Source organism: Schistocerca cancellata, chromosome 2 (assembly GCF_023864275.1).
Source record: "Schistocerca cancellata isolate TAMUIC-IGC-003103 chromosome 2, iqSchCanc2.1, whole genome shotgun sequence".
Lineage (NCBI taxonomy): Eukaryota > Metazoa > Arthropoda > Insecta > Orthoptera > Acrididae > Schistocerca > Schistocerca cancellata.
In genome coordinates, this window is record NC_064627.1 from 339,709,081 (window position 1) to 339,723,638 (window position 14,558).

At 40.7% G+C, this 14,558-nt stretch overlaps 1 protein-coding gene across 1 annotated transcript in view; it reads left to right on the forward strand.

Moving 5' to 3' along the window:
• LOC126153857 (uncharacterized) overlaps window positions 1–14,558 on the forward strand; it is a 1,728,205-nt gene that overhangs the window by 1,641,325 nt on the left and 72,322 nt on the right. Inside the window, exons 48-50 of the mRNA XM_049916098.1 lie at window positions 6,765–6,887; window positions 11,800–11,936; window positions 12,102–12,328. Of these exons, the coding sequence (XP_049772055.1) occupies window positions 6,765–6,887; window positions 11,800–11,936; window positions 12,102–12,328 (487 nt within the window). The remainder of the gene's footprint in view (window positions 1–6,764; window positions 6,888–11,799; window positions 11,937–12,101; window positions 12,329–14,558) is intronic.

A 14,558-nucleotide genomic window follows, 5' to 3' on the forward strand; every position in this document is an offset into this window, starting at 1 on the left:
ACTGAGAATTTTTCCGGGTTTTACGGCCGTGGTCCATGGAATTCTTCAATCCCTGACGTTTCGTCCAAAGCTATGTTGGACATCTTCGGAGGTGCTCCTGGTTGTGCTGAGTCTTGCCGTCGGGGATTGAAGAGTTCCATGGACCATGGCCATCCAATCCGGAAAAATTCTCAGTAGCTGGAACTCAATGACATCGAACACAGCCTACACATTGGATGTCAACTGACTAACAAATCCCATCACAGTCAGTTCTGCATTTCTAAAGCTGCCCAGGTGGAATGTTAGTAATGTGATTGTGAAGTGGAAGCACAAAGGATCTACCACTAGTAAACCAAGACTAGGCAGACTCCATGAACTATCTGACAGGGACCGTCGAGGATTTCAGAGTGTGGTTGTAAAAACTCTTACGAAATCATTGGACGGAATCACTCCTCAGCTTCAAAGTTCTACCTGCAGTCCAGCAGCGCAAAGACTGTGCAAAAGGAGTTAAAAAGAATATGGTGCAATGATCGAGCAGCTTCTCACAAGACACACAGTTCTGTAGTCAGTCTAAGCGACACTTGAGGCGATGTAAAGAGGATGCCCCTGGACAGTGGATAACTGGAATCGAGTGTGTATGATTGAAGAATCACGACAGGCTCATACCCTGTACCAAACCTATGCAAGGGTTTCGGGTATAGCGAATGCATGGAGAATTCGAAACCACAACAGCTGTTAGCATGGTGACATAAAAGTAGACATCTTAGGTGTTGCGAAACAACTCAAATCACTTAAGTAAGGCAAGTCTTCCGGTCCAGATGGTATACCAGTCAAGTTCCTTTCAGAGTATGCAGACACAATAGCGCCTCTCTCAGCTATCATATACAACCGCTCACTTGACGAAAGGTCTATTCCTAAAGACTGGAAAGTAGCACAGGTCACACCAATGTTCAAGAAAGGAAATAGCAGTAACCCACTGAATTACAGACCCATATCACTGACCTCAACTTGCAGTAGGATTTTGGAGCATATACTGTACTCGAACATTATGAATCATCTTGAAGAAAATGACTTATTGATACATAACCAACATGGATTCAGAAAATATCGTTCTTATGCAACACAGCTAGCTCTTTATTCCCATGAAGTAATGAGTGGTGCCGACAACGGATCTCAGATCGATTCCTTATTCCTGGATTTCCAGAAGGCTTTTGATACTGTTCTCCACAAGCGACTATTAATCAAACTGCGTGCATATGGAGTATCGTTTCAGCTTTGTGACAGGATTCGTGATTTCCTCTCAGAGAGGTCACAGTTCGTAGTGATAGACGGTAAATCATCGTTACACAATTGATCTAGGTGATAATATGAGCAGCCCCCTTAGATTGTGTGCAGATGATGCTGTGATTTACCATCTAGTAAAATCATCAGACGATCAATTCCAATTACAAAATGATCTAGAGAGAATTTCTGTTTGGTGCGAAAAGTGGCAATTGGCACTAAACAAAGAAAAGTGCGAGGTCATCCAAATGGGTACTAAAAGAAATCCGATAAATTTTTGGTACACGATAAATTGCACAAATATAAGGGCTGTAAATTCGACTAAATACCTAGGAATTACGAGAAAGTTAAATTGGAAAGACCACATACATAATATTGTTGGAAGGCGAAATAAAGACTGCGCTTTGTTGGCAGAACACTTAGAAGATGCGACAAACCCACTAAAGAGACAGGCTACATTACACTTGTCCGTCCTCTGCTGGAATATTGCTGCGCGGTATGGGATCCTTACCAGATAGGATTGACGGGGGACATCGATGGAGTACAGGGAAGGGCAAGTCGTTTCGTGTTATCGCGCAATGGGGGTGAGATTGTCACTGATATGAACGCGAGTTCGGGTGGCAGTCACTGAAACAAAGGAGGTTTTCTTTCCGGCGAGACCCATTTACGAAATTTCAATCACCAAATTTCTCTTCCGAATGTGAAAATACTTTGTTGACACCCACCTACGTAGGGAGAAATGATCTTCATTATAAAATAAGAGAAATCAAAGCTCCAACGGAAAGATGTATGTGTACCTTTTTCCACGCGCCGTTAGAGAGTGGAATGGTAGAGAGGTAGTATGAAAATGGTTCGATGAACCCTCTAACCCTCCGCCAGGCACTTAAGTGTGAACTGCAGAGTGACGATGTAGATGTAGAACGTTACTTACCGGTATGTGTGTTGCCAACAGTGAAGCGTGGAGGAGATGGTGTTACAGTATGGGGGTAGTTTTTGTGGGTAGGGTTCGGTCCCTTTTTGCGCTTAAGAAAACACTAAATAGGAAAGGCTATGAATACATTTTACTGCGTACAAGAGACTACAATTCAGAAAGGATGATTGTTCGCGTCAGCATGAGAATGGGACCTGTCACAAAGAAGCTTATTTGAGGCAATGGTTTGCGGATAATAACATTCTTGAAATGGACTGGCCTGCCCAGAGACCCGACCTGAACCCAATGGTACCTCTGGGGCGAATTAGAACGTCGACTTCGCTTGAGACCTCAGCGTTCAATATCAGCCTTCTCTGGTTTCGGCTCTTCAGAAAGATTGGAGTGGCATTCCTCCACAGACATTCAAACACTTCATGGAAAGTGTCCACAGCAAATTTCAAGCGCCATTTTAATGTCCAGTTATTATTATTATTATTATTATTATTATTATGTGCGATTGGACCCATACGGATCACGCAAAGCTTTTCCGATTCAATTATTTTTTAATTCTCCAAACTTCTCTCATTCTTTCCCCATGAATTCTCTTTGTCCAGTTATTTTTTATCAGAGAGTGTGTACTAAAGCCCTTACAGATACTATGGTTTATCAGATCAAGTTTTGTGTGGTTGACGTCTAGCCAACAATATATACACCGTAATTTCGGACCTGATATCAGGGTGCCTGCTCTGCACCGACTGTTCAGACATTGCATTTTCTCAGTAACTGTACTGCTTTCTCGCTTGAACTGAGATGCGCTGTAATGCACTTCATATTTTTTGTTGTCTTGTTGATGCTATAATATCTTTTTCTGGTTTGCTTGCCGTCACATGGAAAGTTTCAAAAATCGGTTCACGCCTTGGAGTGAGCCGTTGTCACGTCAATATTTTCGTAAATTTATATGCATTGCAAGTTGAGCATATAATGTGAGTTGGGTTACATATTTGGAGGTATCAATTCTATGATTGATTTGATGCCATGTGCCACGACATCCTCTCCGGTTCCTACCACTACATCTCAGTGTAGCACCTGCACCAACACCCTTAACTATTTGCTGGATGTATTCCAGCCTCTGTCTCCCTCTACAGTTCCTACCCTGAACAGCTACCTCTTGTACCACAGACTTTATTCCGTGATGTCTTAACACACATCTTACCAGCCTGCCCCTTCATCTTGTCAGTGTCCTGTATATGCTCCTTTCCTCGCAGATTCTGTGGAGAACCTAATTTCTTATCTTACGTTACTAAACCACTGCAAAATGCCGGACATTCTTTGCATTTTATCCTTGTTTTCGGCATCTGGGAAGAACAATTCAGCTATCCTTTTCATATGAATTCCTCGTGTTTTACAGTTTCTTTCCCAAATCCGATAAATTCGCTGTAGGTTTCACTTTCCGACACATCTGTAACAGAGCTGTGCGGGCTTCATTCTGTATGTACCAGGTGCGATACTGGATACTGAGGTTGATCAGCTGCCCTCTCTCCATCGCTTGTGGCCATTTTCGTCCACTACCGACACTGCGCTCGTGTCCACCAGCAGACAGAACGGGTGGGGAGTCGGGCCGATCGGCCTGGCCGCGAAGTCTGGCCGTCAGGACAATCCGATATCGGCAGTCCCGTTATTTATTCGGCCGACTAGCCTACCCACGGCACGATATTGAGACCGAACACGTCGTAACCAATATCCAGTCCAACAACCCGCGCCATCTGTAGGGGCTTTAAGCCAGATGATCTAATGCTTCACCTCAGAATCAGTTTCAGAACTCCTCGAGCGTCATCAAAACGCCCAATGTGGCGTCGAATGTAGCAAGACCTGCACCAAGGCGGCCGGACCTGCCCCGCAAGGGGCCACCCGGCCAATGACGCAATTTCCATTGTCAGATGCCAAAATTGGATAGTCTTCGTCAGATATCGAACTGTGAGATTCAGGAAGCAAAAGTAAACAATATTATGAAAACTTTTGGGTATGTTTTTCGGGCATGAACCGCTCGATCCGTACGTCCTTGTTCGGGATCGCAGTGTCGTACAACACAGAACGCAGAGTAATGCAACCCCCAGTACCGTGGCGCTGCAGGAACTGTTCAACGCTTCGTCCTTGTGCCGCTCTTTCGCTTCGGTCAGTGGACTCACACAGAAAGTGCACACCGATCAACTCTTCACCAGTATACCTATCAATAGTGATAGGTATCACTCTTAACGTACAACCAACCTCACCGGAAAAAACAAACCCGAAACAGAACCAAGCAGAACGGAATGCCAGCTTGAGGCCGAAGAGAAAACTGGCCGTTACAGTTTACAACAGCAATTATCCTGAGCGAAAGAAACAAGTTTGTTTCCAAGCAAGGCAAACAGCGCGTATAGCGCTGTTGTGCAGATATTTTCAGTGAGCAGATACACAAAGATGAATACGGCTAAGAAATCAGAGGCCGGCCGTTGTGGCCGAGCGGTTCTAGGCGCTTCAGTCCGTAACCGTGCTCCTGCTACGGTCGCAGGTTCGAATCCTGCCTCGGGCATGGATGTGTGTGATGTTCTTAGTTAGGTTTACGTAGTTCTAAGTCTAGAGGACTGATGACCTCAGATGTTAAGTCCCATAGTGCTCAGAGCTATTAAGAAATCAGTCCAAATGCAATTACTCTGTAACGAACCACTGGAGACCAAGAGCCCCCTATGCCAAAATGCTCAGAAAACATTCCCGAACACCTTCCAGAATATTGTCGGTGGAGTTCTCTTTCAACCTGCGTATTACGACACTTCCGAGGGGTACGTCCAAAGTTTCGTGCACGTCTGACAATTTGTCTTTAATTAAGAATAACGTGTTGAGTTCTGTGCGCAAAGAAGTCTTGACTCCAATCAAAGTTGGCCACGTATTCGATAATATTGTTGTTTGTTCTGTAGGATAAAGTACGGAATTTCGTCGTTGATAGATGGCATATACAGGGTATTACAAAACGATACCGACAAACTTGGAGGTATTGTAGAGCGTGTCTGATGAACAAACTGAAATTAGGAACTCGTGTTCGGAAACGTCATCCAACGACGCTGCTTAGCGTCGAAGTTATAGGCGCCGGCGCCTGCTGTTAGGACACCGTTTCGACAGCAAATGTGACTTTGTGCACTGCCGGACCATAGGCGGAACGTCTCGCAACGTTGATTATCATTCAGTGATCGCGACTGACTTGCCGTGATCGAAAATGGAGAAAGTGATGTTACCTGCTGTGTAGACAGGCCTTGTCCCCTATGTATACGATTCTCTGTTGCCTCGGTGGATGACGGCTTCAGACACGGGTCTCCATCCGTAGATTATTTTCCTCCTGGAACCTTCTAAAATACTCAACGTTTTTCGGTATAAAGGAGAAAAATAAGCTGCAGATGCAAACCAGTATCCGAGACCGTCATCCACCGACGCAACTGACAGTCGCATTCATATGAGACAAGGTCTGTCTACGCATCAGCTAACTCCATCCTATCCAGTGTCGATCGCGCCAATCAGTCACCATCAGTGAACAACAAACTACATTGCGAGACGTTCCACCAATGTTCCGTCAGCGTACAAAGGCACGTTTATTGCCGTACGGGTGGCCTAACGGCAGGCGCCGGAGCTTGTAACTTCGACGCTTTGTAGCGCAGTTGGACGACGTTTCCGGACACGGGTTTCTGTCCTTAATTTGTTCCTCAAGATACTACTTACAACCCGTCGAAGTTTGTCGCTGTCGTTTTGTAACATCCTGTATACTACAAATAATTTATATATATTTTCTGAAAGAAGCGAAACTGAGAAGCATTCCACTGTGAAACCTGAGTCTGGACAGTTTAATTTTTACGAGGGTAACCCAGAAAGTAACGGCCTAGTGCGCAATCCAAATGCGCAAATTGACGCTAGGCATCTGTCCAAGACCGTGTTGTTTCCTTGGCACCTTATCTCAATGTAGTATGAATGTAAACCGAACCAAGGCATTATTGTATACTCAGTCACTATTGGCAATGAATTCAGTGATACAAAGCCTCGTCGACTGAATACTGAGAGGGGTCATTCAGTTTCTGAATGTCTCACGTTAAATACAAGATGACATAGTAAAGAACGAAAGAAATGGAATGAAGTGATACGAAATGTAGAACGATCGACAAACAAACATGCATGACGAAACTGACCCACAGTTGTGCCTCTCGTTACAGATAATTTGAAGAGACAAGTGACACCCAGTCCCTGAGCGGAGAAAATCCCTGACCCAGCCGGGAATCGAACCCGGGCTGGTAGGATGGCAATCCGTCACGCTGATCACTCAGCTATCGGGGCTTGGCATCTGACGAGTCTTACTTAATGAACATAAATAAGTGCTTGGAGTAATCCTGTGAGATAGAAAATGACATTAATTAAACGAGGGAAATGCTGTCTTCAAACTAATTTAAATAAGATTTTCCAAGTGATGCTTTCAATGTAGAAGCTTAACCTTTACATTTCTTGACTCTCAATTGCATCAGATATCTCATAACATTCCGAATGTACTGCTAACATGATAATCTTGTTTTTCGTTTCACAGGGATCGAGGGAAGTCCACTCTTCCCGAACAGATTTGGCAGATGCGACATTTCAGAGCTGGGTCCATCACTCACGAAACACAGCTGGACTTCGTTGACTTTGTGGCTCTTTTTCGTTCGTTCAGGTAAACGTAGTGTGATCTGATATTATTTTATATAACTTAGCCCAATATCTGACGAGACACCTCTTCTTGATTCCCTGTCGCTTTGTAGCTTTTACTTTCCGAAATCTCAAACTATAGCTGAAGAGTAAACAAGGTAATCATTTTCAAATTTTGTTGTCATATCGCCCACAGTTGCCTATAATTTTGCGGTATGTGGATAATTTACACTTTGTGGACCGTGTAATTCTAACTGAATGAAACTGGTTTTTTTTTTTTTTTTTTTTTTTTTTTTTTTTTTTTTTTTTTGTTTGCCATACGTGTTTCGTCTTGATTCTTTGCAAGGCATCGTCAATGGCCTGGAACTTGTACACATTCTTGTTTATACTATTTAGTTTACGTTTAGGATGTTGTCTATATAAGTTACAAACAGTTGTGGCACTTTTTGATCCTCTGTGCTGCAGTAATAATTTGAAGTTCTACTTACAGATTTCTTAGATATTGACGTATATGTTGTGTTTTTGTTCCTTTGTTATCGCTGTTCTGCTTCACGTAATTGCCACTTGAAATTTTATTTTCTCCTTCTTAGAACTGTAATTTGAAATTTTGTTACAGAATCTCTGCTAAACTTAGTAAAAGAAAGACACGATAAAAATCATTCCACTTGTACTCTCTCTCTCTCTCTCTCTCTCTCTCTCACACACACACACACACACACACTCACACACACTCACACACACACACACACCGTTATTAATAAAAAATAATATTATAACCTAATCATACCAAAACAAAACAAGTACTATTTGGCACACACACACACACACACACACACACACACACACACACACACATACATACATACATACACGCAAGCACAATTGCAAACACAAATGGATTACAGATACCACAAAAACACATTCATTATCTGGAGTAACATTCGACAGTTGGCAATAACATTAGACAATTGGCAACGCCAACCAAAACATAACATCAAAAAAACTCTTCAGTTTCTAGTGCTGTGAAGTCTAAGAAACAAAATTTCAAACGTTACTTATAAGAAGCAGAGCAGCGATAACAAAGGAACAAAATCACAACATGTAGATCATCATCCACGAAATCTGTAAGTGGAACGTTAAGTTATTACTGCATCGCAGAAATGCAAAAAGTACCAGAACTGTTTGCAACCTATGTATATAACGTTCTAAATGTAAACTATGTAGATTAAACAAAAATATGTATGTATTCCAAGCCACTGAAGATGCTTGCAAAGAATAAAGCGATATGCGCATGGCACAAAAATTGTGTTTATTCAGTTGTAATTAGAAGGTCCACAAAGTAAAAATTATCAACATACCGTAACTGTAATAATTGTTACACACCAATTCTACAGTTTATTATGTCAATAATGATATCGTATGTAACTGCAGACTTGTTGCCCAAATAAAAATATTCAAGTGTCAATGTGTAAAATAATTCTTACTGAATTTGTGTGTTGGTCCTGATAATAGAAAAGCAGATCTCATTCAGTAAATTGTAGTAGCATATGCAAGCAACTGCACAAGGGAAAGCCATAAAAACTGTTTGGTCGGCCCGTGATTGATACCAAGGAGTTGGTGGAGCTATGACAGAGAGCACAAGAATGAGATCCGCAAGTGGTGTATCATAAACTTTGTTTTACTTAATTCGGTTTCTAATGACAAATCCAAGTCACTAAACAGTACAAGTCAGTGAGTCAGGTCAAGTCCACAGATACACTGCAGGATCGGAGGCTGTGTGTCGAGGCGCCACACTCAGACTGCAAGCTAGACTGGGCAGGTGCGAAGTGTGGGGTCCGATTGGCGGTGCAATCACTTCTGAACGTGGTCTGGCTTGGCTTGGTACCGGTGTCGAAGGATGCCACAAAAACTAGTTGGTAATAAGCAATGAGGAATGCAGAGAAATAGGAAAGTACAGTTACAAATGGTAAAACAGCAATAACAACAACTAGTACAATAGTCAATATGAATGAACTCTATAGCAAGAGTGGATGTCATTAAAAATAATACTGAACACCGAGATACAGTTTGACGTATTACTTAGCTGTTGAGCTCGTTACAAAAGAGCGAGATACAGATTACAGGGGGAAAGGGAAGACAAGAAAAGAGAAAAGAATCAGGAATAAACTACGAATAACACGAATCTGTTTATAAAATCTGTCCCAAGAGATTTATATAAATAAATAAAAATAACCTAAATTATAGTAGAAACATCAAAGTAGACCAACAGCTCTGAACCAAGAGCTTTCTTAACTTGGAGAAAGTCAGCTAAATTTGTCGGTTTTGGAATGAAGAAAAGTTCTGTCACATTGCACGTAGTTCTGTGATCAAGCTTGACAAATGTTTTATACACACATAAAATAGGTAGACAACAAGCCGACACTACAGAAAAATAACCGTTTTGGCGTATTTTGGTCAAGGAATGATTTTCCGGGAAACTGAAGAAACTGCCTGTCTTTGAAGATAAAACTATTGACTAATTTTTAGTCCTGCTTTTTACGAACCAACAGATAGTGCGAACTCATTCTTCATACAAAATTTAATACTTTTGGTTAAAGGGAATTACGAAACACTACTCTTCAGAAAAAAGAAATCAGAATGAACTTGTTTGGAGAACGAATTTAAATAAGTCACGTGCAAATCAAGTCACATTTACGTCAACGGCCCAGATCTTGAGACTACTACAAGAACTATCAGTAAGAGATAAAGGAACTGTGTCGTTCAGGCTCATGTAGAACTTTACATATTTTTGGACAAGCATCTGTATCCATCGGCCTGAATAAGTTGAACAGAAAAATGATTGCTACATAGAAAAAATCAGTCCCAATTAATGAGTTGTCTTTACAGTCAAGAGCAAACCAGCTGCTACGCTTCCGCTGTTAGACGCCTTAGTTCCCTAGTGCAGAGTTTTTAAGATTTGGCCAGGGAAGGAGATATTTAACCACTAAAATAATGTAGCCGAGACTGTAATGAAGATTATACTGTATGTAATGTCTAGAAGCGTAAGCCTCTCCTTATCGGCTGCACGTGAATATAAGGGATTGGTAAGTACAGTGGTATTAGGCACTTTGTAATTAACAAGAACACACGAAAGACGTTGGTCTGCGGCGTATGCCTTCCCTAACGCATCTTACGATTTCCCCGTCAGTCATATTACATTCGAAAAATCGTGAGCCAAATACTCTCTGCCTGATAACTAATAATACGTTAGTTAGAATATGACTGAAAATAACCTTCAACAGGATCCTGAATTTAAAAGATATTTGGGACTATAAACTGATAAATAATATGAAATGAAACACACACTGCCACACGGTTATTTATACTATCCTTGCAAAACATAACGTGAAACTGAACTGTGAAATGGAAGACTTGCTCAACTGTGAGCTCTAAACAAACTGTCTGTAGCTAAAACTTCATCACGCGAACAGTACGCCATCAGCGTGAGCGAAAATAAGCAAACATGTGCCTTGGCTAACATCGAAAATAGTGCAGATTCTCAGCCAAGCGTCAGAATGACTTGCCCACTGTGATATAGCAGCATCTTGTTTTGAGAACGCAGCAGCACGATCATTCTAAATAACTTCACAGGTGAAAATTATACTTTTTCACACTGCAAGGTACATTACCTCATCGACAAATAGCTTACCTGTATCTGCGCGAAGCTAAAAACCAACTACTGTTCAGAAATTACTTCGGGAACTCACCGCAATGTCCTCAAGCATTATCACTTGTAAAAGTATTTGTTATCTCCGAGGCTAACATATTGCGAAGCATTAATACACGCGTCCTTACATGACGGAGTCAGACTGCACGCCAAAGCGTTAGGTGACGCACACACGCCACCTATGTGCAGTTCGGCGACGTAAACGATAAAAGTCAATCTCAAATTTACTAACTAATGAATTAAAGTTTATTGTGACAGTGAAATTTACCTAATTAGTTCTCATTCTCAATTTTCTTCTTTAGCTTTTGTTCAGCTCAATTCTCTGTAACAAAAAAAAATGACTCTGAGCACTATGGGACTTAACATCTTTGGTCATCAGTCCCCTAGAACTTAGAACTACTTAAACCTAACCAACCTAAGGACAGCACACAACACCCAGCCATCACGAGGCAGAGAAAATCCCTGACCCCGCCGGGAATCGAACCCGGGAACCCGGGCGTAGGAAGCGAGAACGCTACCGCACGACCACGAGATGCGGGCTCTCTGTAACATGTAGGGTGAATAAAATACTATAATTTCCTTATGACAGCGATATCTCTCTGTATTGAACAGCACGCCTCTTGTAGGGGTTCCCATTGCACAGATACGTCCCGCACGTTTTTCACGCCTTGGGAGATCTACATGCGCCAAGAACCTTCTGGAACATTCTCGAAAGAAGCTTATTTCTCGTGCACCTTACACTCCAATCATTTCCGGCCACGTGTGTTGGCGGAGCCTTTTCTACGTAACGTTTACGTATGCGTGCGCACGTCATTTCTTGTGCTCTTTGGCATTATTACTATTAAAATTTAAAAAAGAAATAGATTGAGAAAAACATAGCATCATTATGTCACCTTATGTGTGACATGATTCTTTGTAATTAAATTTACGTGAAGCCTTTAGTTGTCCCTGTTATTGACAGCAATTTAATTGAATCAATATTATTAACTCTGACATAAGAAAATAAAAAAGGGAGTAGGAGATAGTTATACAGTACTACAGCGTGGTTGCCATGCTACAAATCTGCCATACACGATTAGCCACAATACAGACGAAAAATTGTAGCAGTTTTTTCATGTTTCATACCTCTGCGTTAAAAGGTAAAGACATTCCAATTCTCAATCAAATTCGTTCCTGGACAGTTCTTATCATTTTTCAAACGATTCTGACAACTTAATTTTCTTCATTTCAGCTTAAGAGCAAGGAAGGATTTGCGAGACTTGTTCGATCAACTGGCTATAACATGCAGAAGTATGTCCGACAGTTCTCTTAATGATGGCAGTCTGAAGAGTTCTCCTGAACACCTAATGAAACCTCCTCAGAAAATAGGTAAGCTGCACACAAGAGTTTGCGTTTCTTTGTTTAACAAAGTATCTCTGACTGCCGTTTCCACTGCAGAGTTAAAATGCTACATTCGCATGCCACGGTTTGAATGTGAAAATTTTGCATGTTAGACGAAATGTTTGTGTGAAACTTAAGTTCTGCATTTCACAGGACTGCTCACAAGAAACAGCTCCTTGGATCTTTACGAGTACCGAAGCTCTGGAACCCTACAAAAGAAGAAAATCTTCGACGCGATAGCAACGGCTAGTATTGTAACCAACTGTGCAGGAATGGACACCTCGAAATCACAAGTGATAACTATGCAGACGTTTTCAAAATTTTTAGAAACCCGCCAAATGGAGCAGAGGACAGAAGACGAAATAAAAGCGTTAATACAGGTGAGTATTTAACGTTTCTGTTCTATCTGTTCCCCGTTTCCTTTAATACGAGCACACAAACACAGCTAAAGCGTATCAAATTAATTTGGTCGTCTGTGTACGAGAGCGTGCTGGAAAGGAATGCCTCCGATTTTTTTCATGTGGAAATTTAAAATCTTGAATTATTCAACTTAAGTTGCCGAAGAGTCAGTGATACAGAAGGCATGCTATTCTTTGGCGAAAACCTTGCACTACATTGTAATAAAGCGCCAGGCAGGAATCATTTGTACAGAAGCACTTTTAACTGCTGAATATTTCACCAAAAGTTTTTTTACGTAATTCACTGACAGTGAACAATACTACTTTATAGTTTGCGACATAGAGCAATTATTTCTCCAACTTCATCCCTGGTGTCTGTAGGTATTACATGTCCTCTAGGGAAGTGAGCTATTATATCTGAATCGGTGCTAACGACCAGGGGCTATGTCAATGAACCTCTTGACAGCTATATTTCTGAGAATTGTGATTCCTTTCGTTCCTCCCACCAAAGAGGATACATCTATTTCAATATTTATATAAAAAGTCTACTGCGTTAATTTCTATAATCGCCTTAGCTTCCATTTCAGGAAGTGGAACCAGCATTTCTTCTAAATGAAATGAATATTTATGTTCTTTGATGAAGTCTCCAACAGCGTGGATCACTTTCAAGCAGGTTTGAAACATGCAGTATCAAGACAAACGTGAACAATTATAACAGAACTACTTTCTCAGACGCTTTATTTTTCATCATGCCATCGATCTTGAACTAAGAATGATTGTAGAAGCGAACTACAGTGATGACATATATTAAATCTTCGGCAGAGCAACTAACAGGCTTTGAGTTGTTGGTATGATGCTGACAAACTGCAATTATTTACCAAAGGGACTGATAAGAACTACGATAAATTACTACTCAGCTAAATGGAATTCACATCAGGTTCGACAAATGCGAAAATGATCTTTGGTCTACTCTAAGAAACGGTTACTTACCTATTTAGCTGGAAGGTTAGGTAAATTCTGAAAAACAGAAACTACAGATATTCGGAAAAAGACGCAAACGGCTTCATGGAGTCTTACTTAGATAAAATCAAGATCCTATTGTTAGGGCTGTGCCTGGTAATACTCATAAGATCCATAAAAGTCCATAAAGTTTAAATCGCGGCAGTATTCTCTTATGCAACATTATATTAGCACTCGCACTATCAAAGCCGTATTCATAAAGGAAATCGAAATATGCATGTTATAATGAAGTGCTTCTCTCGGGCACTTTATACTGTTTTACGGATTACAGAGGAGGGTCATTACCCTTCTACACTTTAGCTTATTTACTGTTTGCGTGATCATGAAACTAAATAACTGAAAATATTGATGCTGGTAGTAAAACGTCGATTTGTGAAAAGTATATGGCGCTTTAATCCACGTACAGTAGCTATCCGAAAACTGTTGAAATGTGGCATATTAAAAAATCAATAATATTGGCTTATAGTTTGTTGCCAGATTCATTTTAAGGGCTGAAAATGGGGAATAATTATTCGCTGGTGAGAAAAGTATAAGATATCTCCTTCATTGAAGTATCGTGGTCGCTACACTTTAACACAGTTTAAAAAATAATTTTTGATGATTAATAGTCATCCTCTGTGTTTTTGCATGTGAACCGTCAAAATAGGGAACCAGAAGATAGTGCTGTATCCCTTATACCGGCGTTCAGTTAATACAGAACTCTAAGCTCATAATAGCTGAAAGTGACAATCACAGAATACAATACTTCCATGAAAAACAGACAAGTAAAATACGTGTCAGAAAATGGAAATCAAAAGACAAAACCAAAATAGAAGGAATGTGATCAAACTGCCTCTTGAATATAAGTTTAATTTTCAAAATGTACGAGGAAAATTGCTATGATAATACAAAGTGATAAAGTCGATAATGAAATACACCACGTTTAGACAAAAGATATGATCCAAAAAAAATTAGAACAACGGTTAGAGACAGAGATGAAATTTAAAAAAAACTTCGTCTTATGGCAATGGTAAGAACTGTATAGCTCGATAAAAGTTGTTAGAACATGTTAAGAGTGGTGACGCAAGAGTGGTAAAAGCAAGAACTACAGTTGACATTTCTTGCTTGTAATTCCCCATGTTCGATGAGAGAAACAGAAACCCAAGGGTATCATGTTGATATAAATTGACCTGTGTATGAGAACACTATAGTT